This window comes from Rhinolophus ferrumequinum, chromosome 13 (genome assembly GCF_004115265.2).
Source record: "Rhinolophus ferrumequinum isolate MPI-CBG mRhiFer1 chromosome 13, mRhiFer1_v1.p, whole genome shotgun sequence".
NCBI classification, from domain to species: domain Eukaryota; kingdom Metazoa; phylum Chordata; class Mammalia; order Chiroptera; family Rhinolophidae; genus Rhinolophus; species Rhinolophus ferrumequinum.
The window spans coordinates 33,568,599-33,593,845 of NC_046296.1; the positions used below are offsets into that span (position 1 = coordinate 33,568,599).

The following is a 25,247-nucleotide window of genomic DNA, read 5'->3' on the forward strand; positions in this document are numbered from 1 at the left end:
TTTAACTTCTAACATAATGGGTTATACAGTGTTAGCCACAGAGCACCTATCGTTGTCTTTCTGAAGGTGAGAAAAGCTAAATCTTTGTGAATATGCTAAAGACAGCCCCCCCCCACCCCCGGCGCGAATTTGAACCAAACCAAAATGTAGGAGCATTCTATTTGTCATCTTAAAAAGTTCCTTTTTAAAAAATATAAATCCACAGTATCGAAGAAAGTTATTTTGCTCCAGAATTGTTCATTAATGTATTTTGCCCTTGTTATTAATGTTTAATACGTGCTAGATCACTGGGATTAGTAAAATGGCAGTAAATGTGTCTCTATCGTCTGTGTCTCCTGGTCTAGCAAGAGGTTACACAAGCAAGTAATTGCAACCCATTGTAATAATAATAGTAATTAACATTTCTTTAGCATTTACTCTGCACTAGGCACTAGTCCAATTACTTTGTATGTATTGTGGGGCAGGTATTATGAATTATACAGTGAAGGGATGTTAGAATGGAGATAATAAAGAAGGAAGTGAGCGACTCTGGGGTTGGATAGGAAAGGCTTCCCAGGAGAGGTGGGTTTTAAGGATTTATAGGAGGTCATCAGGTGGGGAAGTGCATTTCTGGCAAAATCCACTATGGTCCTTTGGGGCTTTTTGGTGTAATCAAAGGGCAGGGTGGGAGGGAATTACCAGCAGGAGATTGATGCTGTAGAGGAACAGAGGTGGTTAGTTCAGGGCGGGTTGCATATGCCCTGCAGAAGTGTTTGAGCTTGATTCAATAGGTCAGAATTTCTTGAGATTGTAGACTTTTTGCATTGGAATTATCTGAGGTGACCCTTTTTTCAAGTACACAAAGATTAATAATTCCAAATGGATTAAATATTTAAATGAAGAGCAATGAAAAACAGAAAACAGTAGAGGAAAAGTTGGGTAAATAATTGAATAACCTTTGTCAATAAGATAGGAATATCCTGAAGTCATGAAGGAAAAAAGTCCCCCTTTATCCTCAGTTTCGCTTTCTGAGGTTCTAGTTACCAGCAGTGATCTGCGGTCTGAAAACACTAAATGGAAATTTTCATAAATAACTATTAATAAGTTTTCAATTGCATGCCATTCTGAGTAGTGTGATGAAATCATATGCCATTTGCCTTTGTCCTGCATGGGATGTGAATCATCTCTTTGTCCAAAGTATCCACATTGTGAGTATAGTACAATAAGATATTAGGTTGGTGCAAAAGTAATTGCGGTTTTTGCAATTGTTTTAAGCTTTTAAACCTCAATTTTGCACCAACCTAATTATTTTGAGACCACATTCACATAGCTTTTATTACAGTATATTGTTATAATTGTCCTATTTTTTATTAATTATTGTTTTTTATCTCTTACTGTGCCTAATTTAAATACTAAACTTTACCATAGATATGTATATGTAGGAAAAAACAGTATATATAGTTCAGTACTATCCATGGTTTCAAGGAATCCACTGGGGGTCTTGGAATGGATGCCCCCACCGAGAAATGGTTCTGGCTGAGATCATCTAGGAAAAAAAATGAGGATAACAAAGGGAAGAAAAGGGTCATTGCAACATTAGATATTGAACAGCACTGAAGAATAAACCAAACAGACGGGGAAAGCAGAAAGAAAATCAAGAAACTGAGGTATCAAGGAAGTCTAGAGAAAGAAGTGTTTCAAGGAGGAGGGAGTGACCAGCTAGCTAAGGCAAATAAATGCTGCTGAGGAGTTGTATAAGATGAGGATTTAAATAAGTGACCATTGGATTTGGCAGCATGGAGGAGGAATAGAGGGGAAAAAGGCTTGACTGGATTGGACTGACATGCAGGGCTTGCTAAGGTGTATACCTTAAATTAAAAACAAATGTTTTTGCACTTTAGCAGAGTATAGAGTTTCTCAGCTTTGGCACTACTGACATTTTGAGCCAGATGATCCTTTATCATGAGGGGTTGTCTTGTGCACTATGTGATGTTTGGCAGTATCCCTGGATTGTGTCCATTGGATGCTTGTAGCCCCCTCTCTGCCCCAGTTGTGACAACCAAAAATATCTGCAGACATTTCCAAATGTCCTTGCCCTTGTCAGGCAAAATGGTCCATGGTTGAGAACCATCGGTTTAGACTCTTACATGAAAGGCACGAATATTAATGATAAATTTTTAGGCATTAGGTCACTAAATGGGAAGATGTTTACGGGCAAGTAAGGAACCTTTCTAGCACCCATATTTTTGCAATGTAGTGAATACCTGCTTTGCTGTAATACAATTGGTCCTGTTTGCATTATGTCTTTGATAAGCCATAAGTCACTTAATCTTACCTTGCACCGTCATTATTATGCACATCGGTTATCACTGTGGAGGATTTTGGATGTCAATATGTAGAAGAGTGCCCTGAATCTGTATTAACCCCACCATAGCCTAGAAATTGTTATTTTGAAAAAACAGTCAATGTTATTTCATTTAATAGTCTCTTGACTTTTTCTCCTATAAATATGATAGAGAATATGCAGTTTTAATTTTCATTTATTTTAACTTTCTGATTCATAGTTTCCAGAAAAATTCCCCTTATTTGGCAAAGCTACCCTTTGCTGCATGCAAGGGAGTTAGTCTTAATGCAGCACTTTTTAATTAGCTGCAGAACTGCAGATCTGGGGAGGTTATCAAAAAAGTTGTGCAGTTACTCAAATATGGTTTGGAGGTATTGTCATTAGTACTAAGGATGCTATAAAAATGAGTTAGCTAGAGATGAAGTCCACCAATACATTACCATCTAGAAAGCGAAATAAGACTTGTACATAACTAATTTATTAAAGGTGAGAAGTGTTGTTAGGCAGATACTGTACAAATAAAGTATTGCAGACATTCAAAGGAGGGGGTGAATACCTCTAGCAAGGGACGAGAGGAAGGAAGGGTAGAAATGGTACTTGTATAGGGCTTTGGCAGATGGTGAGATATTGACTTACAGAGCTGAGAAAGGACTTTCCTAAGTGGATGAAAGAGCATGAGCCGAAGACATACAGAGATCAAAAGTAATTTGGTGTGAGTACAGGAAGGGAGTTTGGGAATGACATGTTTAATATGTGACAAGGGTGACATTTTACCATGGTGGAAAATGATGTCTTAATTAATAAGTACTGCTAGTATAATTTGCTATCCATCTATAAGAAAACCAACTAGATTCCCTCATCATAAAATACACAAAAAGTAAATTGTAAATGAGTTAAAGATAGATATATGAAGAAATTAGAAGAATATTTGCACAATTGGAGTAGAGATGACATTTTTTAGGAAGACAGGAAATCCAGATGTTGTAAAAGGAAAGATACACCTGCTATAATAAACTTTTTTAAATTAGTAATTTCTACTAAAAATATACAAACATTTTGGCCGAGTGACGTTACATTTGGATTTTTTCCTTTAAAAACAAAAGCCCTGATACATAAGAATGTATGTACAAAGATATTTATTGTGGCATTTATCTGTAGTGGCAAAAAACCCTGGATATTGGGTTTTCCAATAATAAGGCATTGGCTGAATAAATAATTATATGCAAACTCTGTACAACTGAATAGTGACGTGGATAGGAGCAGGGACTCAGGAGTTAGGCTGGTTAAGTTCTGATCCCAGCTCTACACCTACTACATGTGTGACCTTGGGCATGTTGCTTCACCTATCTAAAGCTCAGTTTTCTTACCTTTAACGGAGAAAATAACAAATGTAAGATGTAAGAACAATAGTGAAAATTCAGATTTATCATGTATTCTATTCATGTAACAGATACTATGTCCAGGCACTATTTTAAGTACTTTATAGATATAAACTTATTTGATTTATTCCTCATAATAACCTAAAAAGGTAGGCTTTGTTTTCCCCATGTTACTGATGAGGAAACTGAGACACAAGAGAGGTTAATACCATGTTCTAATATAATTTTCTCTCTCTCTCTCTCTCTCTCTCTCTCTCTCTCTCACACACACACACACACACAAACTTATATACCTATGCTGTGTTATAATATATGGTTGTATACAACTGTAAATTTGTTTCCAGTTGAAATTTTTATGAGTCAGAAATGAGAACCAAATAGTAGGACTTTGAGTTAAAAGTTACCCCAGGTCTCTTCATTGTTTTTCATTTAGAGATATAAAGGGCAAGATCAATAAAAATCAAGACATTTGCTTAACTTAACAGCTGGTATGCAGCCTGAGGTTGGTACTAATCACTCCAGGCGCTGTGTAAAACAGTAATTACCTTTTTCTCTTAATTTCCAATACTGGTTCTCCCTCTCCCCCAATTCCTCCTTTAAATAGAATTCACTCTGTGGAAATAAGGAAAAGACTTAAGAGAAGTAGGATGCATATTTTGGGAAAAATAAAGGGAAAGAAAAGCTTTTGACCTTCAGACATTTTTGGTTAAAATACAACATGTATACAGGTGACAGAATGCCAGAATACCAGAATACAGGTGCAAATGTGAATATTGTACCTATTTCTTAGGCACAAGGAAAAAGAAAAGAGAGTGGAAATTTGATTTCAAATCAAGCTTAAATGTTTCTTTTTTAAATCTCATGCTTTATATCTTTATGTTTCTATTAAGAATTTTCTATAAGAATAATTTTAAACTCCATGTCTATAACAACACCTACGTATACAACAATACCTATGTAGTATTCTTGCCAAACCTGGGTCTAATAATAAGAAAATAATCAAACAGATCCAAAACATGGCACGTTCTACAAGACAGCTGGCCTGAACCTTGAAAAAAGTCAGTGGCTAGGAAAAGGAGATTCCTATGTAACCTAAAATGTAGACTACTACACATCTTAGAACAACAACACTGATTTCAATTCTCACCATTTATTTACGTACCGTTTTTTCCATTCAGGATCCAATCAAGTTTCATTCTTTACATTTGGTGTCTTAAAGTCTCTTTTAAACTATAACAATCTCCCTTTGCCATTGATTTAAGGCTCACTATTATTTTTTGTACTAAGAAAAGAAAGTAACCGCTGCCAAACTTATGACATGCTCTCTAATGTAAGACTCATCTCAATTTCAGAATTCTTAAAATGAGATAAATGTATTAACAAAATACGGCAACTTGCCCATGGTCATGAAACAGGTAAGCAGTGGAACTGGATATCAAATCCCAAGCAGTCTGGTTCTTGAATCTATTCTTTTGGCTACTACTCAGTGCTGCCATCCCATGTAAGGCTTTTTAGCATAGTGCCTCGTATATAGTAAGTATGTAATACGGGTTAGCTTTTTTTACCATCATTTTCACTGCTGAAATTTACTACTATATGTTTATATTAATAACATCTACATTCTGTGACTTTATTTGGTCTTCTGTGCTTTGTTTAAAGATTGGTTCTTAGATATTGAAAACTTATAAACTGTTTACAATATTACAATTATGCAAGCATAATTCATTATAAAAGCAAGAGATATAAAAGCAGATATAAAAGCAAGGAACTGTAGAGAAAGAAATATAATTTCTTTCTATATATGTAGATTTTGGCTTATATATAGTAAGTGCTACCATGTTTCCCCAAAAGTAAGACCTAGTTGGACCATCAGCTCTAATGTGTCTTTTGGAACAAAAATTAATATAAGACCTGGTATTTATATTATATTATATTATATTATATTATATTATATTATATTATATTATATTATATTATATTATATTATTATATAAAACCCGATCTTATATAAGACCAAGTCTTATATTAAAATAAGACCGGGTCTTATATTAATTTTTGCTCCAAAAGACGCATTAGAGCTGATGGTCCGGCTAGGTCGTATTTTCGGGTAACACGGTATGTGTTAACTATTATTCTTTGATCCATGAACAGCTGTTTATTTTTTGCTTGAAGCTTTCTCTGATCTTGCTAGTTTGAATTAATAATTTGCCTATTTGTATTCTGCTTGTATTTTATGTCACAGTCTTTCTGTTAAATAACATTGATTTGTTTGCTTGTGTGTCTGTCTCTCCACCAAATGTGGTTCTTTATAGCTGGGACCTTTCTTTTTTATCTCGGTAGTCTTTGTGCCGAGTCATTGCTTGCCACGTATCATTACTCCCTTATTTTTGCTGGGTCTTAATGGATGAGGAGGATGGTGTGAGTGGAACAAGGCGGAGGGTGTGGTTCACTGAAATGTGACAAACATGCCGACACCAGATTGTAAATAGTTGAATACCAGATTAAAGAATTTGAGCTTGACTTTGTGTGCTGTGGGAGGCATTTTTGATTAGTTTCATACTTTAGAAAGATAATTCTGAGTGCAGAGTAGAAAATGTACTAGAAAGAAGAAAATATACTGGAAGAAGAAAAGAGATTGGAGCAAGGAGTTGTAATGAACTGGCTTTTGCTATAAGGTTCTTATTTTAGCTGAGATCTTCCAGTTCATATTAGAAAGATAGGTCTTAACCATCATGTAACCTTTTAAGCCATATCACAAATCTGCTTCAAGGTTTCCCTGCTATCTTTATTAAGAAATGTTATAAAGTTTTTAGCAAAATAAAGGAAAATTTAATATAAACAAGGCACACATTTTGTATATATTATAAAATAGCATTCAGTTTCTCCAAAACCTTATAAATTCATGAGTATCTTACATCTGTTGTGTTTTCTGTTCTAATCATTGTTCAACATTTAATGTGTAATTGTATGTGGGGAGGTAATGTGGGACAAAATTTTTCTAGTTGGGAAAGGAGATGAATTGTTTTTAGTATATTAAATTTCAGTTGTTTATGTACATGCATTACATACAAGACACACAGAGTTGTAAAGAGTTTGAGAAAGTAGGCTAGAAGTTTGCCAAATAGAGATGGTAATTGAAGCCTAGGATTTGATGAGTTTGTGTATCTGATAAACAGTCTAAGATGTAGCTGTAAATACAATGAAATTGTTCTGTGCTTTTGGCCTTAGTGATATATAATAGTCACTTAGTGTCTGACACATCAGTAAAGAATAAAGAAAACCGAGATCTTTGGGTTGAACCAAGAAGGGGTAATTGGAGATTTGAGAGTATAGTGATTAGGTGGAGTATAGCAAAGTTAAATTGGAGTGGAATTAAGATGAATTGATTAGGAAGTAGAAAACTGTAGTTAAAAAAAAATTCTGTGGAGGACAGGAAAGCAGGAAGAATAAAAGCAATTGTAAGATTGTGGTGGTTTTTCTAGTTGTAGAGTATGTGTATGTGTGTTGGCAAACCACTTATGACAAGGAGGTTCAGTACAATAAAATAAATCCACCAAGAAATTAGTAGTGAACTATATATTTTAGAAAGGTAAAATGAACCTTAAGAAGAATGAAAAAAGGCCTGAAACTCAGTAAAGCTATTCTCATCATACAAATTTGACATATAGAAGAATAATTTTAGTAGTTGTCTCTGGAGGAGTTAAAATTTTCTGAAGAGTAGCGACAGGATTAAAAAATTATTCCACTAATCTTTGAATTTTTAATGTATGCTGAGGGTGAGTTTATTTTAAGGCTTTAGAGATGCATTAAAATAGATTATTAAAAGCTGAATAACTTCATAGAAAATATAAGCAAGTATTTTGCTGAATAAAGATAGGTATAATTGGAGTATTTCATATGTAGATTTTAACATGATGTGATGAGAGGGAACTTTAAGTACAATTATCACATAACTGACTGAAAGAATCAAGAGTAGTAAATTACAGGGCCGGCCCGGTGGCTCAGGCAGTTAGAGCTTCGTGCTCCTAACTCCGAAGGCTGCCGGTTTGATTCCCACATGGGCCAGTGGGCTCTCAACTACAAGGTTGCCAGTTCAATTCCTCGAGTCCCACAAGGGATGGTCGCTCCGCCCCCTGCAATTAAGATTGAACACGGCACCTTGAGCTGAGCTGCCACTGAACTCCCGGATGGCTCAGTTGGTTGGAGTATGTCCTCTCTACCACAAGGTTGCCGGTTCGACTCCCGCAAGGGATGGTGGACTGTGCCCCCTGCAACTAGCAACGGCAACTGTACCTGGAGCTGAGCTGCGCCGTCTACAACTAAGACTGAAAGGACAACAACTTGACTTGGGGAAAAAAAAAAAAAGAGTAGTAAATTACAGGAGTATGATGCTTACGTTGATATTTACAATTGCTCCAAAGTTATAATTTAAAAACAATATGTATCTATGGAGAAGAGAAATATAATAGAACAAGATGTTGACTATAAAATATTAATATTTGAAAAATATCTAATAGACCAAATATGGTTCTTAAACTCTAGGCATGATTGTCGTCATTGTGAATGTCAGCGACACTGAACTCCTGGTCCTCTGAATATACAATATAAAGTAACATTAGAGAATATTTATTGACTATTTTATCAGGTACTATGTAATACTTTACATATGTTAAAATTAAATGGCACCTTCAAGATGTAAAATAATGCACATTTCAGGTACTTCATTAGTAGAAAATGAAAAATGTATTTTTGCTATTTAAGATGAAATGCGTATCTGTAGACAGTGGTCAAACTTTTAAAATCAGCCTTAAAGAAATGGGTCACATTCATATTTTTAAATATTCAGAGTTGATATCAAAACAACCTTTGTTCCCCTACATGATAAACATTTTGTGTATGTAGGTGGTATCTATAAAATGGTACTTATTTACAGTTCTTGGTAGATTGAAGAGTGAATGTGTTGTTTGGGAGTGGGAAAAGGAAATATAATAGTGGCCTCAAATAGGAGTAGAAAGACCTATTTTTAAAAATCCACTCCATTACAGATTTATGTTACAAGTATCTTTTCTCCGTGTGGGGTTTACACCCATACTTTTCTTAAATTCCTAAAACTTAACACCTAACTATTTGTACTCTGAGGAATGAGAGTCTGAGTTTTGTGTGTGTGTGATTAGGGCAGAATGAGAGAAAATGTTCTGAAAGTGAGTTCCAAGGGCTATAGAGAGACTTAACATTTTGGTCTAGAAACATAGTTATATACGTATTAAATGGTAGAAGAATCAATGGGGAGTCATAAACTCCTTTGGATTCAGGTTTGTTTGTAAAATAAAAGGTTAGATCTTTGAATTCACCTATGTGATTATGAGCTATAGCATGTGATTCTTAGATAAGCTCATTATATTTGTGGGAACCTATATATGAGGTCTGACAGTTAAGTTCGTGAACTCATCCTAGAAAAAGTGCTACATTCCTCATTGCTGAATATCACTACGGTCATCTTCAAAGTACTCCCCTTGGGAAGCTGGGCACTGCTGCCAGCGCCTAGTCCACCCTTCAAAGCAATTTTGGAACTCTTTTTCTGGAATGGCCATCAGAGCTGTCGTCATATTATCCCTGATGTCCTGAATGTCATCAAAATGTCTTCCTTTCGATATTTCCTTTATCTTCAGGTAAAGAAAGAGTCATTGGGGGCCAGATCAGGTGAACAGGGAGGGTGTTCCAATACAGTAATTTGTTTACTGGCTAAAAACCCTCAAAGACAGTGCTGTGTGAGCTGGTGCGTTGTCATGATGCAAGAGCCATGAATTGTGGGCTAAAAGTTCAGGTCGTCTAACTTTTTCACGCAGCCTTGTCAACACTTCCAAATAGTAAACTGGGTTAACTATTCCAGTTGGTACAACTTCATAATGAATAATCCCTTTGATAACGAAAAAGGTTAGCAACATTGTTGTAACAAGTTCGTGAACTTAATTGTCAGACTTTGTATATCTATCAAAATTAAACATCTTTAGGTAACAAGTTACATACTGTTTCATTATACAAAACATAAATTGTGTTACCTCCTAAAGAAAAGATGCAGGACAGTGAAGATGGATACGTTGAAGAGGGGTTTTCAACATATTGTAGAAAGATCTTATGCTTAGGAGTCAGAGAAACCTGGATTTCTTCTATTTATTTGATGTGTAACTGTGTACAGGTTATATGGAAAGAAGCTCAGAGGTGTTATCCAGAAAAAGCTTTCATATGTGAAGTGCCTGGCATATCCTTATGAGATATTCATTAATGCATGTTTGTATCTTTCCTGTTGTACAGGGTAAGTGAAATGCCATCTGGAAAACTAATAGTGAAAATGTTGGAAAATATTAAAAAAGCTATATAGCTGAGTAAACTACCAAGTAAGGTGTTAATAAACAGAAAACCATGAAAGGGACTACTGTTGCAGCTATGTAGGAAAGCTTTATTTTATTCTGAATTATTAGGCATGCCTGGGTTAGAGGAGTTTTTATTAAGTTTCATATTAGATTTAATGTGATACTGAAATTCTTTTCATGTTGAAAGATTGGTAGAGAGAGTATATATACTATTGAGAAAGAAATCACCTACAATCAGAAATAATCTGATTAGGTTGAACCAAGGCTAATTCTATATGAATTAATAACGTACATGTATATTTCCTACTTGAGTAGCATCATCAACACCATTTAATGGATATCTTTATATCACAAGGTAGAAGCAGGAAAAAAATGCTGTGTAGGAAATGATCAGGTAATGCCACTTCTTACTGTAAAAAAATTACAGTAAAAGCCATTTCAAACACCAAACTTTCATTACATATGTTTGCTAATTTTTAATATTAGAAAGCCTATCTTTATTTTTTAAAGAAAAATTTCAGTATAAGATTAATACAAAGTGAATGACAGACTACATTGTTAGTGGATGTGATTTGTATTATGTAATTTGTGCTTTTTCAGCTGAATTTCTTCCATGTGGTTAATTAATGCATTTACTCAAAGAAGGAGAGGTATAGTACATTATAATTACAAGGACATTTTTATATTAAAACTGCTTTTTTTTGGCTTAAATTGGAAAGGGTCTCATTTAATATCTTAACAAGAAAGTTCACAATCAAGGCTGAAATCTTATCTATGTTACTGTATAATTCTAATTACCCATTATTTTAAGCGTGTATATTTTAAACCATGGTTGCAGAATTTTGTATAAGAATTATTGTACATTCTTACAATAATGAAGGTATAACCTTATTATATTTACTGGACTTTTGGTTTAATTCGCCTACAACTTTAAAATAGTACTGTGATATGAAATAACAGAATTCTTTTTACTCTGATAAAAACAAGCTCTAAACTGCATCCTTCATTGTATTTTTCTAAGAACTCACTTCTCATGAGCAAGTATTCAATATCATATAGTTAGGAAATCATTATTATTATTAAAACTTGAATTTTTTTTCTTCACCTGTACTCCAATATTTCAAATATGATGTGTTTCAGGATACTTTCAATTAAACTATAAATTTTGATATCTTGACTACATTAAAAATAAATAAGGTCTTTCTAAATCATATTGCAATTGTGCAAAAACTATTTTCTAAAGACTCAAAGCTCTGTTTGTTTGGAAAAGTCAATCATTAGGTCTTTATAAGCAATTGATGTTCTGTTTTCCTTCTAAACGGTCCTTTACTAATTTTTCCAAAGAGAAAAGATGCTCGTCTGCATCTTCTGGCACAAGGTTCCTAATAGAATTTGCAAGTTCAAAAAGATACTCTGTATTTCTTCCACTTGGACCAGCTGCATTAAAAATTTGTTCAGCAATGTCTTCCAGAGGTGCAGGACCAAGATAATTAGGATTATCACATGTTCCAATATATAGCAACACACTGAATGGTTTTGTTGTGGGATCTTTCGGATAAAAAATGACTGTTGTGGTCCTGTAGCCTCCTTTTTCTCTAAAGTCAAGGTATGCTTTTACTTCTTCTTCCTTTCCTACTGGCAGTCTGTAAGCAACACCCCATACACAACCCTGTTGAAAAATGAAAAGATTATTTAGTATTTACAAGGCTAAAATAGGTGAAGATATATTGTGATCTAAGAAAATATCTTGTATATTCTTAGAAATCAATGCACTTAGTGCATTGAAGAGGTACGTACTAAACAATAAAGGAAATCAGCATTTTAAATTATTCAATCTGAATAGATTATTTCCTTGTACACCAGGATATTTATCTTTGTTTAAATTTTTGAAAGTTATGTCTTTTAACTAATGGGGTTGAAGTGAAAAAAATATCAGGTCTTCATTTGACGTTTAAAAATACAGTTCTAAACCTTTAAATCCATAAGCATTTCACTGATGGTATACAGCAATAGTTTCCAAACTGGTTGAAGGAGTGTTGAGCCACCCTGGAGCCTACCCCAGAGGCTGTCTGGATATGAATGTTGGGGTGCTGGCTGGGAGGATTTTGATGTCCCAAACCCCTTCAGGTAGGAGCTGAACATCACTTATCTTTTTATATATTAGGTGTTCCTTTTTTTGCAGAAAGTATTCTGTATTTTAAAAGCTCTGTAATAATCAACTAACTGAGGCCATATAGCAGGTTCTTTTAATTTGTTCATTTCTTCAATTGCCTAAACTTTCAAATTTCCTTTGTGAATTACTCCTTACAGAATACTACATGGCAGCCTCTTTTGTCAAGAGAGCCCGTGAACAAAGTGTCATTAAAAAATGTATGTTAGCTGCAAAGATTGTTTTTAGTATCGATATCTGTGATATAAGCAAATTTACAGTTCGTAATAAAGATTTTCTAGTTTCTTGACAACTGTTATTAACTTTAATTATTAAACTTTATTGAGGTTGCTAAGCATCTTCTTGAATGAATTAACATTCTGTAGAAACAAAGTGCGTCTACTAACTTTAAGAGTTATTAGTTACTAGTTTAGTTATTAGTAGTTACCAGTTTGAAGCCATTTTTATAGATGCTTTTACTAATGCAAATTATGAAAGCATTTCGTAATTTTACCATTATTCATCCGCTATTGCTAACTGCTGATTTTTGGATATCAAAGTCCTTTCCAAAGTTAAATCTTTAACATCACCATGTAAAACGTTGAAGCTATACCTCAATAAAATGATTGAAAATATTTAAGGAACAGGACTACTGGGCAAATAAAAGTTTTCTAGTGCTCCAAACCTGTTTAAAAACCTGTTGTGGAGTTCCAGTCAAGATGGTGGAGTAGTAATTAAAAAATAAAGGAAAAAAATTATTAAGAAAAAAAAAAAACCCTTGTGCTAGTCATAACTTTAAGCACTAAGAAAGTAATAATTCCTGACTGGAATTTTTGCTGAAAATATTAGACTCCTAGCAAATGTGTGGGTACGGGTTCCATTTGATTCTTAGTGGTAGTTGGGCTGTTCCATTAATGTCCAAGGGAGCACAAAATTCTCAGTTAACAAATTCATTAAGGGAAAAAAGTGAGACTATATGCCATTTGGTTTTCTTTTGTTGTCTACCTTGCATTCTGCATTCCAACTTTTTCCAACAGATGAAAAGAAACATAATACAGAAACAAATAGAGAGGAAGTCTACACCTAGTGTAGTTCAAATTGTCTGTAATGACAATATAATTTCATTTATTATTAAAACTGAGAAACATCTCAACAGCTTATGTGATTAAAGACTATACAAAAAAATATTTATACCATACCCCAGGATCTTCAACAAGAGTCACAACTCTTCCAGGCTGTTTTAAAAAGAGTAAAAAAAAAAAAAAAAAAAAGAAAGAAAAGAAAAAAAACCAACAGTTGTTTTTTATTTCTGAATTGAAGTTCATCAACTAACTGAGCATTAGCAACTTACTGTTGACATGCAATATTTTAACTTCATTTATTCATACTAAACACTTTTTGAAAAGCACTTATTTTTTATTTTAAAGTGAATTAAGTAAAAGAATCTACTTTATCCAAACATTTCTAAGCCATTCCCTTCAATTTCTATATATTAGGTATATATGTTGACTTAAAATGGATATTATTAAAAAACACACCTGTGACTAAGACCCATCTAAAGTGAAAGGCAAAAGGAAGAAGCAGTTATAAATAAAAGTTCTTGTCATTTTTTTCCCCTTAGGAAAATAAGAAAGGTTAAATTTTAGTTTTATTAGGAAATAAAACATGGCATTGCAAGGTGCTTTCCTACACTTAGTGTAGATCAAAATTACTTGGAGGGCTTGATAAACACACATCGCTAGGTCAAACTCTATTACAGAAATAGAGTTTCTATTTCTGTAAGTCTGGAGTTGTCTGAGAATTTGCTTTAAAAAAAAAAAAAATTCCTACCCGGTGCCCAAGGTTACGTATGTATCTGCTGACATGTTAGCATCATTAGTGAGAATGCTGAGTTGTAAACCACAATTTTACTTACTCGATGCCCATTGTCTGGCACTAGTGAGCCTAAATCATTCATACATTTGTGTCATCTTTGTTCCTATTTCCTTCTAGTCCTTGTTTACTTGTATAGATGATTCGTAATCATGGAATAGATGAGATTTTGGATTTTGTTTCTTATTTTCTTGTTAGTCTTCTCATACATTTTAATATTTGTGTAATAACTCTGTCATCAGTGAACTATAATTGAAACATTCCTGTATTATTGGACATTTAGATTTGACTTGTTTTCTACTTAAGATAATGCTATAATGAGGATACATATATCGGTGTAGGTCATGTAGGTATTGCCATATTACTTTCAATTTAAAAGTAAATTAGGAACTATTTATTGAATACCTACTAGTGTTGTAGAGAAGATAAAACCTTGATTCTTGCTTCCAAGAGATGACATTGTAATATGAACTTAACATGTGAAATTTAGGTAGAGAATATTTAAGGGCTAAGATGTATGGTATTAAGTGCAGTAAGAATTCTGAGTCTTGAGTGGAGAGAAAGGAAGATAAAATTCTGGCAAAAGGACACTGTGACTTATGATTGAGGAGGGCCGAGAGGCAGTATTAGACCACGTTAAGTATCTGACTATAATAGAGGGTCCCCCATGTAGGGAAGATGATACAGAAAGATAACTGGAGAAATAGGATAGAGTCAGATTTGAAAAGCCAAAGAATGGAGTTGAAATTAGGGGACAGTGGAAAATAAGAAGCTGCTGAAATTTGGGAGAAATAGGAAATAAGGAGCTACTCTAGCATGTGAGTAGCAGATGACTGGCATGATGAAAGAAGTATTTGGGGAAGATCATTGTGGTAAAGTATATAGTGTGCAAGTTAGACTGACGGAGGTAGATTCTGAGTAAGAAATGTTAGTGGTCCAGGTGGCAAGTTGTGTATTGCACCTTTCAATGAATGTCTCCCCTTACATTCAGCCAAGTCATCAATTCTTGGTAGCTCTCTCTTCTGATTATCTTCTGAATCTGGTTCCTCTTCATCCTTCAATTGCTTCCTTAGGGATCTCACTGCCTGCTTCTAATTTTGCTTCCCTCTAGCCTGTTCTCTACTAGGCCCTGGAATGATTTTTGGGGGCAAAAAGTGGTCCACTCCCGTCTTTGAATTTTTCAGGGTTGTATTCTACAGGATAAAATAAAAATTCTTTAGCATGACTTAACTACAAACCTTATTTCTTTCCACTTTTCCCTGCAAGCTGTACTGAATTATTTATAACTTTTACAAACTTTCATATTTTGGCTATAGCAGTGCCCAGTGTAGAATGACCTTTCTTTTACATCCTTGTGATATCCTCCAGCCTCTCCATAAAGGCTTGGGTGACTCCCCAGATGACTGCAGCAGCAGTAGAGAAGGAGCAGCAGCTCCTCCTAAAAGCTCATGGTTCCTTTTATTCATTTCCTTTATAGCACTTACCAGGTATTGTTGTTTGCAAAGATGTCTCCCACTTACATGTAGGGTGCTCAGTAGGGGTAGTAAAGTCTTAGACTTAGGTGGTGGCAGTTGAAACAGAAAACAGTGTTATATAGGGAGTCATTTTATGGGAAAATAAGTGGATCCCTGTGACTGCTTGTGGATGAAACAGAGATGGACTGTTGTTGGCACTACTGATACATTTTCTAAAACTTAAGCTCTTTGTCCCTAAAATATATGTTACTGAGAAACAATGTAAATTTGCAAATGCACTTAAATGCTTTCTGGGGGGATTGAAACTGATGGAGTCTTTTAAACTGAATGGAATTGTTGTGAAATATGAGGTATGATGGGTGCTTTCATTCAATAATAAATGAGTAATGTTTCTGATCTAGAAAAGTTAGGGATTTAGTAACAGTTCATGATTATCTCTGGTGTTAAAATGTTACCTCGTTTTGAAATTTATATTTTCTCTTATGTGAAAAAATTTTCACATTTAAATAAATCCTCAATTTGGAGACAAATTGCCAGTCTGTTGTATATAAATAAGATGCTTGATTAAACTTATGAAGAAATGAAAGTTTAATGAAGCCAAAAAGAAAGCATAATAAAAGCAAGTAGGTTTAGTATTTTTCCCATAAATGTCACATTGCAGTATGTGGAAATAAATCTAACATTTGTTTAGTACTATCACATTTCATATGTAATGATGACTAACTTACTTGGAGCATAAGTTGCTGTAAAAAAGATAGTCTTATATAGCATCGACGTCATGCTTCTAATTTGCTGGATATTTCTGTAGGCTTTTGTATTCTTGTTTGTCAGACAGTTAATATTTATATAAAGTTGGTGATCCATTACAATAAAAAATGTGAAGTAAAATGATGTTCTTTCAGGTTTTTTTTAACAGAACAGTATACTTAGAAAATGTTTAGTAGATTTTCCTTTAATTTGCTATGATAAATTCTTTAAATAAAAGTAGGTATAAAACTATTAGGTATTGCATTTTTTCCGCCTAACGTTTCTGCCTTACAATTTAGTAAATTTAAGTAAAAAGAGAGATACTGGCTTTTATACCAGTAGCTCTCTTCTTTTAAAGAATTGTGAACTGTTGTATTGACTTGACAATTTACCAGTCTGTTCTGACAGTTTACTTATCTCAATATGCTATGTAACAAACATACATTTTGGTTGAGACTAGAGCAGTAAAATATGCCATATTCATAAAGTATTTAATACTTGTTTTTTAAAATTAGAGCATGGGCTAAGGATTTTCTATTCAGAATGGCAATTTTAAGTGTTCATATCTGACAACTCAAAACACATTTTATTTAACTTAGTTCTTTAAAGTCTTAAATATTGTTTTATAACATTCTTGGAGATATTTTGGCCGTGAAGTTTCTGTTGGCCTGTAAACATCCATTTGCTCTAAGTGACTCCCCTGTTTTCAAGTCATCTATCTTAAAGCCAAATTCTCAGTTCACCAACTTAAGTTGAGGTAGAATGGCTTCTAACTCAGGTTCTTGTTGTAAATTTAATCCTATGTCTCTTTTATGAGCAGGTACACACTACAGCCTTTCCACAGCTGCAGGTATTTCTTTGGAATGAATCCCAGTCTCTTTCTACATGTGAGTTTTAGCATTTTAGATATTGTGCTTTTGGACCAATGTTAATCTTTTTATAAAACTGTAATCAAGCTTATACAACTTTCAGAGTATTTTAGAGGATATGTAAGCAATACAAAATTTTGTACTCTTAGAAAAGTTAGTAGGGTTAACCCTCCTAAAACAAGTATTGAAGTTAACTAATTGTTAGTTACCCAAAACTAAGTTTTCTGTATGAATTTGTTTTACAGCCAATACAAGGCTGATTTTACATAAGCAGTGAGCTGCTAATAATTCTCTGTACAAATATATTGAGATGAAATGTCTTTGCATGACTGAAAAATGGATCAAAGAACTTACATTTCACATTTGTAAATTAGAGAATCATTGAGAAAGAAACGTTAAAGTAATGCTGGATATAGTAATGGGTACTGTGTTAGTCAAGTAACAAACGGAAAACTCATTTAACTCCGCTAGCACTTGACAACCAAATTGATCAAAGTAAGCTCCTTAAATAACCCGAAGCAATTTTGTTAATTAATTCTTAGGTAACCGTAGGTGTCCTAAAATATAATCTTTGGAAAAATATAAAGAAACCCCAGAAACAGCACACACGTTTAAACTCAAACCAATGCAAGTCTGCCAGAATGCAGAAATGCCAACACATTTAATTGCTGAAAGCTGTATTTGCAAGTTGGTTTTAGTATTTCAATTCCGTGGTGACTCAGATATTGATTTTCCCGCGGTTTTTTTCGGGGTGGGGTGGGGAGCAGAGGTTGCCAAGAGATGGGGCCCCGCTGCCAGGACGTCAGCCTTGTGCGAGCTTGTGTGCTTGTGCCCATGCTTCTTGCCTCCTTAAGAAACTAACCACCAGCTTCTGAAGTGGCTTCGGAAGCAGTGCCCTAGGTTTGGGAGAGGTGAGAGGCAGGTGGCCGAGGAAGATTAACAGAAGTAAGTCTCTAAACCACATGCTCGGCACTCGAAAGCTATACGGTGTGGGCTATGCGGTGTGGGTCCCGCGGAGATGGGCTAGCAATTGGGGAGCAGCGCTCCGGGGACAGTAAGTGTGGGGTATTGGCGTAGCGGCTCACCTTGCCGGGGACTCCGCGGTGATCTGTGCTGCCTTGCCAGAAGCGCCTGCTGTACCCTGTGATGTATCCGACCAGCTTGTCCTGATAGGGGAAGTCCACTTTCCAGATCAGGGATCCGTAACCGAAAACCCACATCTTTCTCCTCCTCGGTGGTCTCGGAGGTGCAGGCCGGATCTGTGGCTTGCAAGACACCAGTTACCGGTTGCGCCGGCGCAGGCGCGATAGCTGTACTTATGGCCCGGTCAGCAGCGCAAAGCACCCTGGAACTTGCAGTTCGAGGTGCGTGTTCCGCCTCTTATCTCTGTCAACGTTATTATTTTATTTCCTTGTTTAGGGTATCAAGAAGCATTGACCTTTTATATGCTCAGCAATGGATTCTTCGGAAGCCTCTGTAAATCACCCTAACCTACCTCTGGTGCGCGTGTGCAGAGGACTACAATACCCACAATCCCTTTCTGGAGATTGTGGTTCTGAGGTTGAATTGAACTGTCTGCCTTTTTCGAACGGGGGAGGTAAGGAGAAAAGAAAGGGAAGGAGTCATGGCTGGTGTGGTATAGATACCGAAGAGGGATATACGGGTACAGCAGTTGGCATAGGCATTTTGTTCTGCTTTGAAAATGGAATTTCTTCCCAAATAACAGTAGCCAGAGGAGCGCAGGTGCTCTGTAACCCTCTGTATTTGACGTTATTTACAATTTAAAAAATCGTCTTTTTACCTTTCAAATAAAGGCAGAAAGTTTATTACACAATTTTTATGCTTGTGAGAGCTATTATTTCAACGAAATTTGCTTACGTAAATTTTATACGCAAAAGGACCTTATTGTCTTTAGAATTCTCAGCAGCTCACTCAGAAAAGAGTAGGTAAAGGTCTTGGCTCATGTACACGGTTTATAAGCTATGTGGGAACCTGGAATTGTGTACACAATTTGGGGTCTACGTGCATTCTTCTGGGGAGAAACTACAGCTTTCATGAAATTTTCCAATAGGTCAAGGATCCTAAAAAATGTTAAGATCTGTTGATTAGAGCTATGTACTGTTCCAAAATACTGTTTAGGAAGCTCGCTTGGATTATCACCACTACGTTTCTGTAGGTGAAAACAAAAGCCTGAACAAATGATTGTCCTTTATTGAGCAGATTTCTTACTACCCTGTTTCCCGGAAAGTAAGACCTAGCCGGACCATCAGCTGGACTATCAGCCCTAATGCGTCTTTTGGAGCAAAAATTAATATAAGACCTGGTCTTATTTTAAAAGAATATAAGATTGGGTATAATGTAATAAATATAATTAATATAATGTAATATATTATGTAATACCGGGTCTTATATTAATTTTTGCTCCAAAAGACGCATTAGAGCTGATGGTCCAGCTAGGTCTTATTTTCAGGGCAACACCGTATTTCATGGTCTTTAGCTTTATAAAAGAATGCTAAAACACCCAGGTTCAAAGAGTGTTATTTGTGCTCTTAAGAAATCAGCAGGAAACTGCTACAAAGAAAAACTTAGTTTAAGAATAACTGAATCTTTTCATGTTTTCTCCAAGTTGTGGTTGCACAACTGCCTGGGATGGTCAGTTTGCTTCCACCCGCAACTTTTTTGAAAGATTTCAAATATACAGAAAAGTTAGGGGAAAAAAAAGTGTAGTAATCATTCATGCACCCTCCATGTGGATCCAATAATTAACAATTTGCCACAGTTGCTTTGCTTCTTTTTCTCTGTATATACTTTTTAATCTAAAATATTTGTGTTAACTTGCATGGTTATGATTTCCACTGCTAAATACTTCTAGGAATAAGGATATTCTCCTAATAACCACATTGCCATTATTACATCTATGAAAATTAGCAATAATTACATCATCAAATATTCCATATTCAAATTTCTTTAATTATCTCAATTTTTTTTTTAAATTTTTAATTGAGGAAGGGGAACAGGACTTGATTGGGGAACAGTGTGTACTTCCAGGACTTTTTTCCAAGTCAAGTTGTTTCTTAACTAAGTCCTTTCAGTCTTAGTTGTGGAGGGTGCAGCTCAGCTCCAGGTCCAGTTGCCATTGCTAGTTGCAGGGGGCACACATCCCTTGCGGGAGTCGAAACCGGCAACCTTGTGGTTGAGAGGACGCGCTCCAACCAACTGAGCCACCCGGGAGGCAGCTCAGCTCAAGGTGCCATGTTCAATCTTAGTTGCAGGGGGCGAAGCCCACCATCCATTGCGGGACTCAAGGAATTGAACCGGCAACCTTGTGGTTGAGAGCCCACTGGCCCATGTGGGAATCGAACTTGTAGCCTTCGGAGTTAGGAGCATGGAGCTCTAACTGCTTGAGCCACCGGGCCGGCCCTCAAAATTGCTTTTTGTAGGTGATATTTTTTCGCCAAATCAGAATCCAGTTGAGGTTTATACATCCCATTTGGTTGTTTGTATTCTCTGTTAGTCTAGAACATAAGAAGTTTTTTTTTTTCTTTTAAATAAAAGATCTCATAAACGGTTATGTCATGTTAACTCGTCGGTATTAAGGGTTGAAGGGAATGATCCTGTTATTGTAGTACGTTTCTTTTGGCTTCTCCTTCCCATAAAAAGCTCAAAGTATAACCCAGTTCTAATATTTTTTTCAAGATTATTGCCTGTTAGTCTGAGTCCATTAACATTGTAACCAAGAAAAGCTAGTAAAATTTGGAAAAAGATTTATACCTATGTTTACTTGAATGCTGTTTTTGATGTTTTTGGAGTTGTATTCTTTTTTGTTTTTTCTACATAGAAAAAAATGTTTTCTTGTAATAGATAAATATGCTTATAAATTGCCCTAAAATTTGTGATTTGTTCTTTTTCTTTCTTTTCTTCTTCCTTTTTTTTTTCTTTTTCTTTTTTGGTGAAACTTGGATGTAATGGATGGCCCAGAAGTTAGCGTGGTTCAAAAAAGCATAGCTTAACATTCAAGATTGTTGCAGTTCGGCCTTCAGCTACCTTTATAACCTCATTTCCTACTGTTCTTTGTTTACATAATCCTTACCAAGTGAAACAATTGTTTCCTGTATTCAGTATTCCTTACTCACCTTTGCTTGTTCATTTCTATAATTTTGGATATATCTTTCCTTCTGCCCATTGTCTCATTGTCAAATCCTCCCTGTCCTTTAAGGCCCAGCTCATATACCTCACCAAGTTAAAGTAGTTTCTCCCTTCTTTGACTACCTGTGGCTATTTGTGCTTTTCTTATGGCATTTTCTGCTTTTTATTTTGAATGACATACATTTATCATTTCTGAGACTATGTGTAACTTGAGATAGAATCTGCATCTATGTCATCTTATGGCCTGCACATTTGTAATCTAGTTGGTGCTCAGTAAATAACTGTTAACTGAATAATTAAATATTCTATAATAAATATCTCCACTTTCCTAGTAATGGACCAGTTGATCTGATCAGATTAATACATAGCTAACCTTAGCTGTTTGGCTCACTAAGGAATAAACTTCTGCAGTTACAGTTCATATTTACATGTGACCATGGATAAGTTCAAATTTACTATTGGAAATGCTGTGTGTTTTCTTTTAACCTCTTCCTTCAAACCTTCCTTTTCTGGATAAATTATTTAGAATGGGGTTCTAGAAAGTTTTCCACCTATATTGGACTAGACATGTTGTTGTTATTCTTGAATTACCTCCTAATATCATTAGAAAAACTAAGAGGAAAGATGGGGTAAGAATGTTACTGAGAGGGAGGGACTACCCCTTGGGAGATAACTAACTATCCCCGAGAATTGTGAATCTTAGCGCAACCTGACTTACTGTGTGACTCACAGAAAATTGTCTTTGTGAGAGTCATATACTGAGAGCTATACTGGACATTGATTCCAGGGCAACTTGAAATGAATTTTGAAAGGAGATGATGAGGAAGAGGACAGTAATGCTGTGAAGAACTTTCTGGGCTGGTGTAGGAAAGCTGGACTCCTCAAATTGCTCTTTGTGATTCTCTTTATTCATTTCAGTATATTCAGTCAGTGGGACTGTTTCATCAAGGAAAGAGAACCTGCGTTTAACCCCTCTGGAAAGGATCAGCAGGGGCAGGTCAACTAGAATTACTACTTACCTTTGTTTTTTTTTTCAATAAATGCCCTTTACCCCTTTGCTAGCCTTTTTGGGTTCAGCTTTTTCGTATAGAGGGCTATAAATTAATTCTTGAGGCTGAGCATTGCTGGTTGTTAAATGGCCGTCCCTGCATAACAGTGGATGCGTTTGGGATTAATTTGGAGGTGTTTAGCTCTTTCATCAGAGTTCCAGTGAGTGCATTTTGGTGGGGTATGAGTTTGAGCAGAAGCCTCTGCAGGAAGGAACTGCTCAGACAACTTTTCCAGAGAAGAAATGATAGAATACTTAAAACTCCCTCGATATCTTTAATGAGAATATCTTTAAGGAATCCAAATTACCCAGAGAGACTTCCTGGGTTAGACTCTAGCAGAGGCCGGGGCGTGACAGGTTGCTTTCTCCTCTTTAGGCTCTTCCTCAGCAGTCGGTGTGAGAGATGCTAGAGAGGTCCACTTCGATCTGCTAATCTCTAGGAGTTCAGTGTTGTATTGACTATAGTGTTTTCTTTCTCCCTTGTTTTGTAGACTGGTCAAAAGAATGGATTTTACAGAGGCTTACTCTGACACATGCTCCACAGTTGGACTTGCCGCCAGGGAAGGCAATGTGAAAGTCTTAAGAAAATTGCTCAAAAAGGGACGTAGCATTGATGTTGCTGATAACAGGGGATGGATGCCAATTCACGAAGCAGCTTATCACAACTCTATAGAATGTTTGCGGATCTTAATTCGTGCAGGTAAAGTAAATTCAAGGCACGGGCGGCTGGGCCTGTAAGCTGGGTTAATAAAACATAAAATAATGGTAAGACATGAATGGTTAATAGTTATTATTTGTTTTCCCTTTCTACAACCATAAAATAACTGCCTGTGCCTTATTAAGAATGATGAGATTGCCTGCCTTGGGTTGTATAAGTATGGTGTTCCAGCTGGACATCTATAAATGCTGTCCTTTGTATGGAAATGCTTGTGCCTAGCCCATTTTATTGTCTGAGCTGGGCTTCAGCATTTGGTAATTTACTGGTCATGGTTAATCTTGCTTCCTTTTCCAAACAAAAGGAGCAGTGTTACTAAACTTGAGGGTGTGAGTGTTTTGCTTGAATTAGTCTTTTTTTTTTTTTTAATACTTTTCACTTTCCTTAATTTGGGGAATCTTTTCAATTATTTTGACTTTGTATTTGCTGAGGACACAATAGAGAACAGGACGGACAACGTCCCGGCCTTTATGGTGTTTATATTTCTGTCAGAGAAAACAGACAGAAAAATAACTAAACAGTTAAACAATACAATTTCAAAAGGTTAAAGTGTTGTGGAAAAATAAAATAGAATAATGGGACAGAGAGCAATCATGTGCTACTGCACATCTCTTTCTAACTCTGTATTCGGTTGACATCATGCTTGTAACTAGAGATCAGATACGTGGGGATATTTACACCGCAGAAATCAGTGCTACAAAGCAGCGCTATAAACCAGGCTTCTTCCCCTCCCTGAGCGAGTTACGCCTGTGCCAGCACATTGCTGAGTGATGGGCTCCGTAAATAAGACTAAATGGGAGATTCTCACACTGAGAAGACGGGATGGGAAGAGAATTAATGGTGGTTGGACACTGCTCTGTAGCCATCTTCATACCAGATGCTTGATATACATTATCTAATGTATACAAAAACGCTATTGAGGCAATGTTATTCCCATTTTATTAATGAGAAAAACCAAGGCTCAGAGAAGTTGGCTTGTCAAAGGTTATATAATAAACTATGGTATTTGATTTCTCGCTGACTCTAAAGCCCATGTTTTTTCACTTAGCATGCTTCCAACACTTAATCAAAGTAAACATTTTTAGCATTCAGTTAATTTAAACGGAGGTTGAATTTAATACTCTGTATTATAATACTCCATGAACCTTTACATTTCATTGATCATGGAAATTCAGATTCTTCCTTCCCAGCATACTATACGTACCATCCCCAGGTAGAGCTATCAAATTTTAGACTTCTGAGGCCATCGCTCATCAGAATGACTTAACTCCTTACCTCATGGATGGGAAAGGAAATAATTCTTACATTGTTTTTGGTGTGGGGTTTTTTGTTTTTGTTTGTTTGTTTTGTTTTAAGGGATGAAGGATGGCAAGGCTAAATTCCCCAAACTGTAATACAGGAAGTTTGTCATGACTGCTTTCTAAGTCACGTGTTCTAGAGTCTATTAAAGTTGAATGTTTAAAGGTATTAGAAAAAGAGACTCTATGCCTCAAATTTTAAAAGCTTAATACATATTTTCAGAATTTTTTAAAATTTAATTCTATAGCTTGAGTTCCCAAACTATCTCTAGTGACAAATAAAGGCATGAATTTGAACCTTCTTTTCTAGTCAAAAAGCTCATTTCGTTCTTTCCCCACATCAAACCAGTGTTGTTTGTTACAGTGTTTTTCCTTTTAGCTGCACACTAAACTTAGGCATGCTTTTTTTCACTAAATGTGTTAGAATTGGCCATCAAATCATACATGTTTTCTTTTAGAAATTAAAATATCACCTTTTTATTGACTATTTTTTAAGTTTGCTATTTTTGGAGGATAAGATAGCCACACATAGTTAACTATGTGAACAGTTGATATAAATGGTCAAATAAAATTTTCTCACTGTATTTTTATTAGAGTTCACTATTATGAAATAACCTTTGGATAGATCTAATTTATTTTTAGTGTGTACACAAGGATTACGGTAGGGGTAGGGAGATTAAAAAGTAGGGTTAGCAGAAGGTAGGAAGCAGCTATATGACTTACTTTAGGAGGTAGTGACATTTTGGTCTTACTTTTCCATGAGTTTAGTTGTTCTCTGTAGTTGGAACTAATGTCCAAACTTCTATCATTTTTTGATAACTGATTCACTAACTAGAAAAATCAAGTTAGAATGAG

General features: G+C 35.5%; 2 protein-coding genes across 6 annotated transcripts in view; one reads left to right on the plus strand and one right to left on the minus strand.

Annotated features, from left to right (window-relative positions):
- The window catches only part of LOC117033012 (ankyrin repeat and SOCS box protein 3), a 137,367-nt gene that overhangs the window by 50,009 nt on the left and 62,111 nt on the right, over window positions 1-25,247 (plus strand). For 3 of the 4 annotated variants that reach the window (XM_033124860.1, XM_033124865.1, XM_033124864.1), the window contains exon 2: window positions 22,871-23,079. In XM_033124860.1, the coding sequence (XP_032980751.1) occupies window positions 22,871-23,079 (209 nt within the window). Of the gene's footprint in view, window positions 1-18,661; window positions 18,783-22,870; window positions 23,080-25,247 lie in introns of those variants that run through there. The other variant, XM_033124863.1, reaches the window with a different exon arrangement.
- On the minus strand, window positions 10,547-18,481 carry CHAC2 (ChaC glutathione specific gamma-glutamylcyclotransferase 2). Of its 2 annotated transcripts, XM_033124868.1 has the most exons (3): window positions 18,271-18,478; window positions 13,422-13,457; window positions 10,556-11,742 (listed from the first exon to the last, which is right to left on the minus strand). In XM_033124868.1, exons 1-3 carry the CDS (start codon window positions 18,403-18,405, stop codon window positions 11,359-11,361), a joined length of 555 nt encoding a protein of 184 aa, XP_032980759.1. In that variant the 5' UTR covers window positions 18,406-18,478; the 3' UTR covers window positions 10,556-11,358. The 2 variants fall into 2 exon arrangements, with proteins under 2 accessions (XP_032980760.1, XP_032980759.1); XM_033124869.1 differs by lacking the exon at window positions 13,422-13,457 and having other exon boundaries at window positions 10,547-11,742; window positions 18,271-18,481.

Bases quoted from the DNA above. Each gene is read 5' to 3' on its own strand.
- CHAC2 (XM_033124868.1), bottom strand. From the start codon at position 18,405: ATGTGGGTTTTCGGTTACGGATCCCTGATCTGGAAAGTGGACTTCCCC. The intron at 13,458-18,270 runs GTGAGCCGCTAC...TTTTTAAAACAG, and splicing joins ACCGCGGAGTCCCCGGCAAG to CCTGGAAGAGTTGTGACTCT. The intron at 11,743-13,421 runs GTATGGTATAAA...ATTTTTCAACAG, and splicing joins CTCTTGTTGAAGATCCTGGG to GGTTGTGTATGGGGTGTTGC.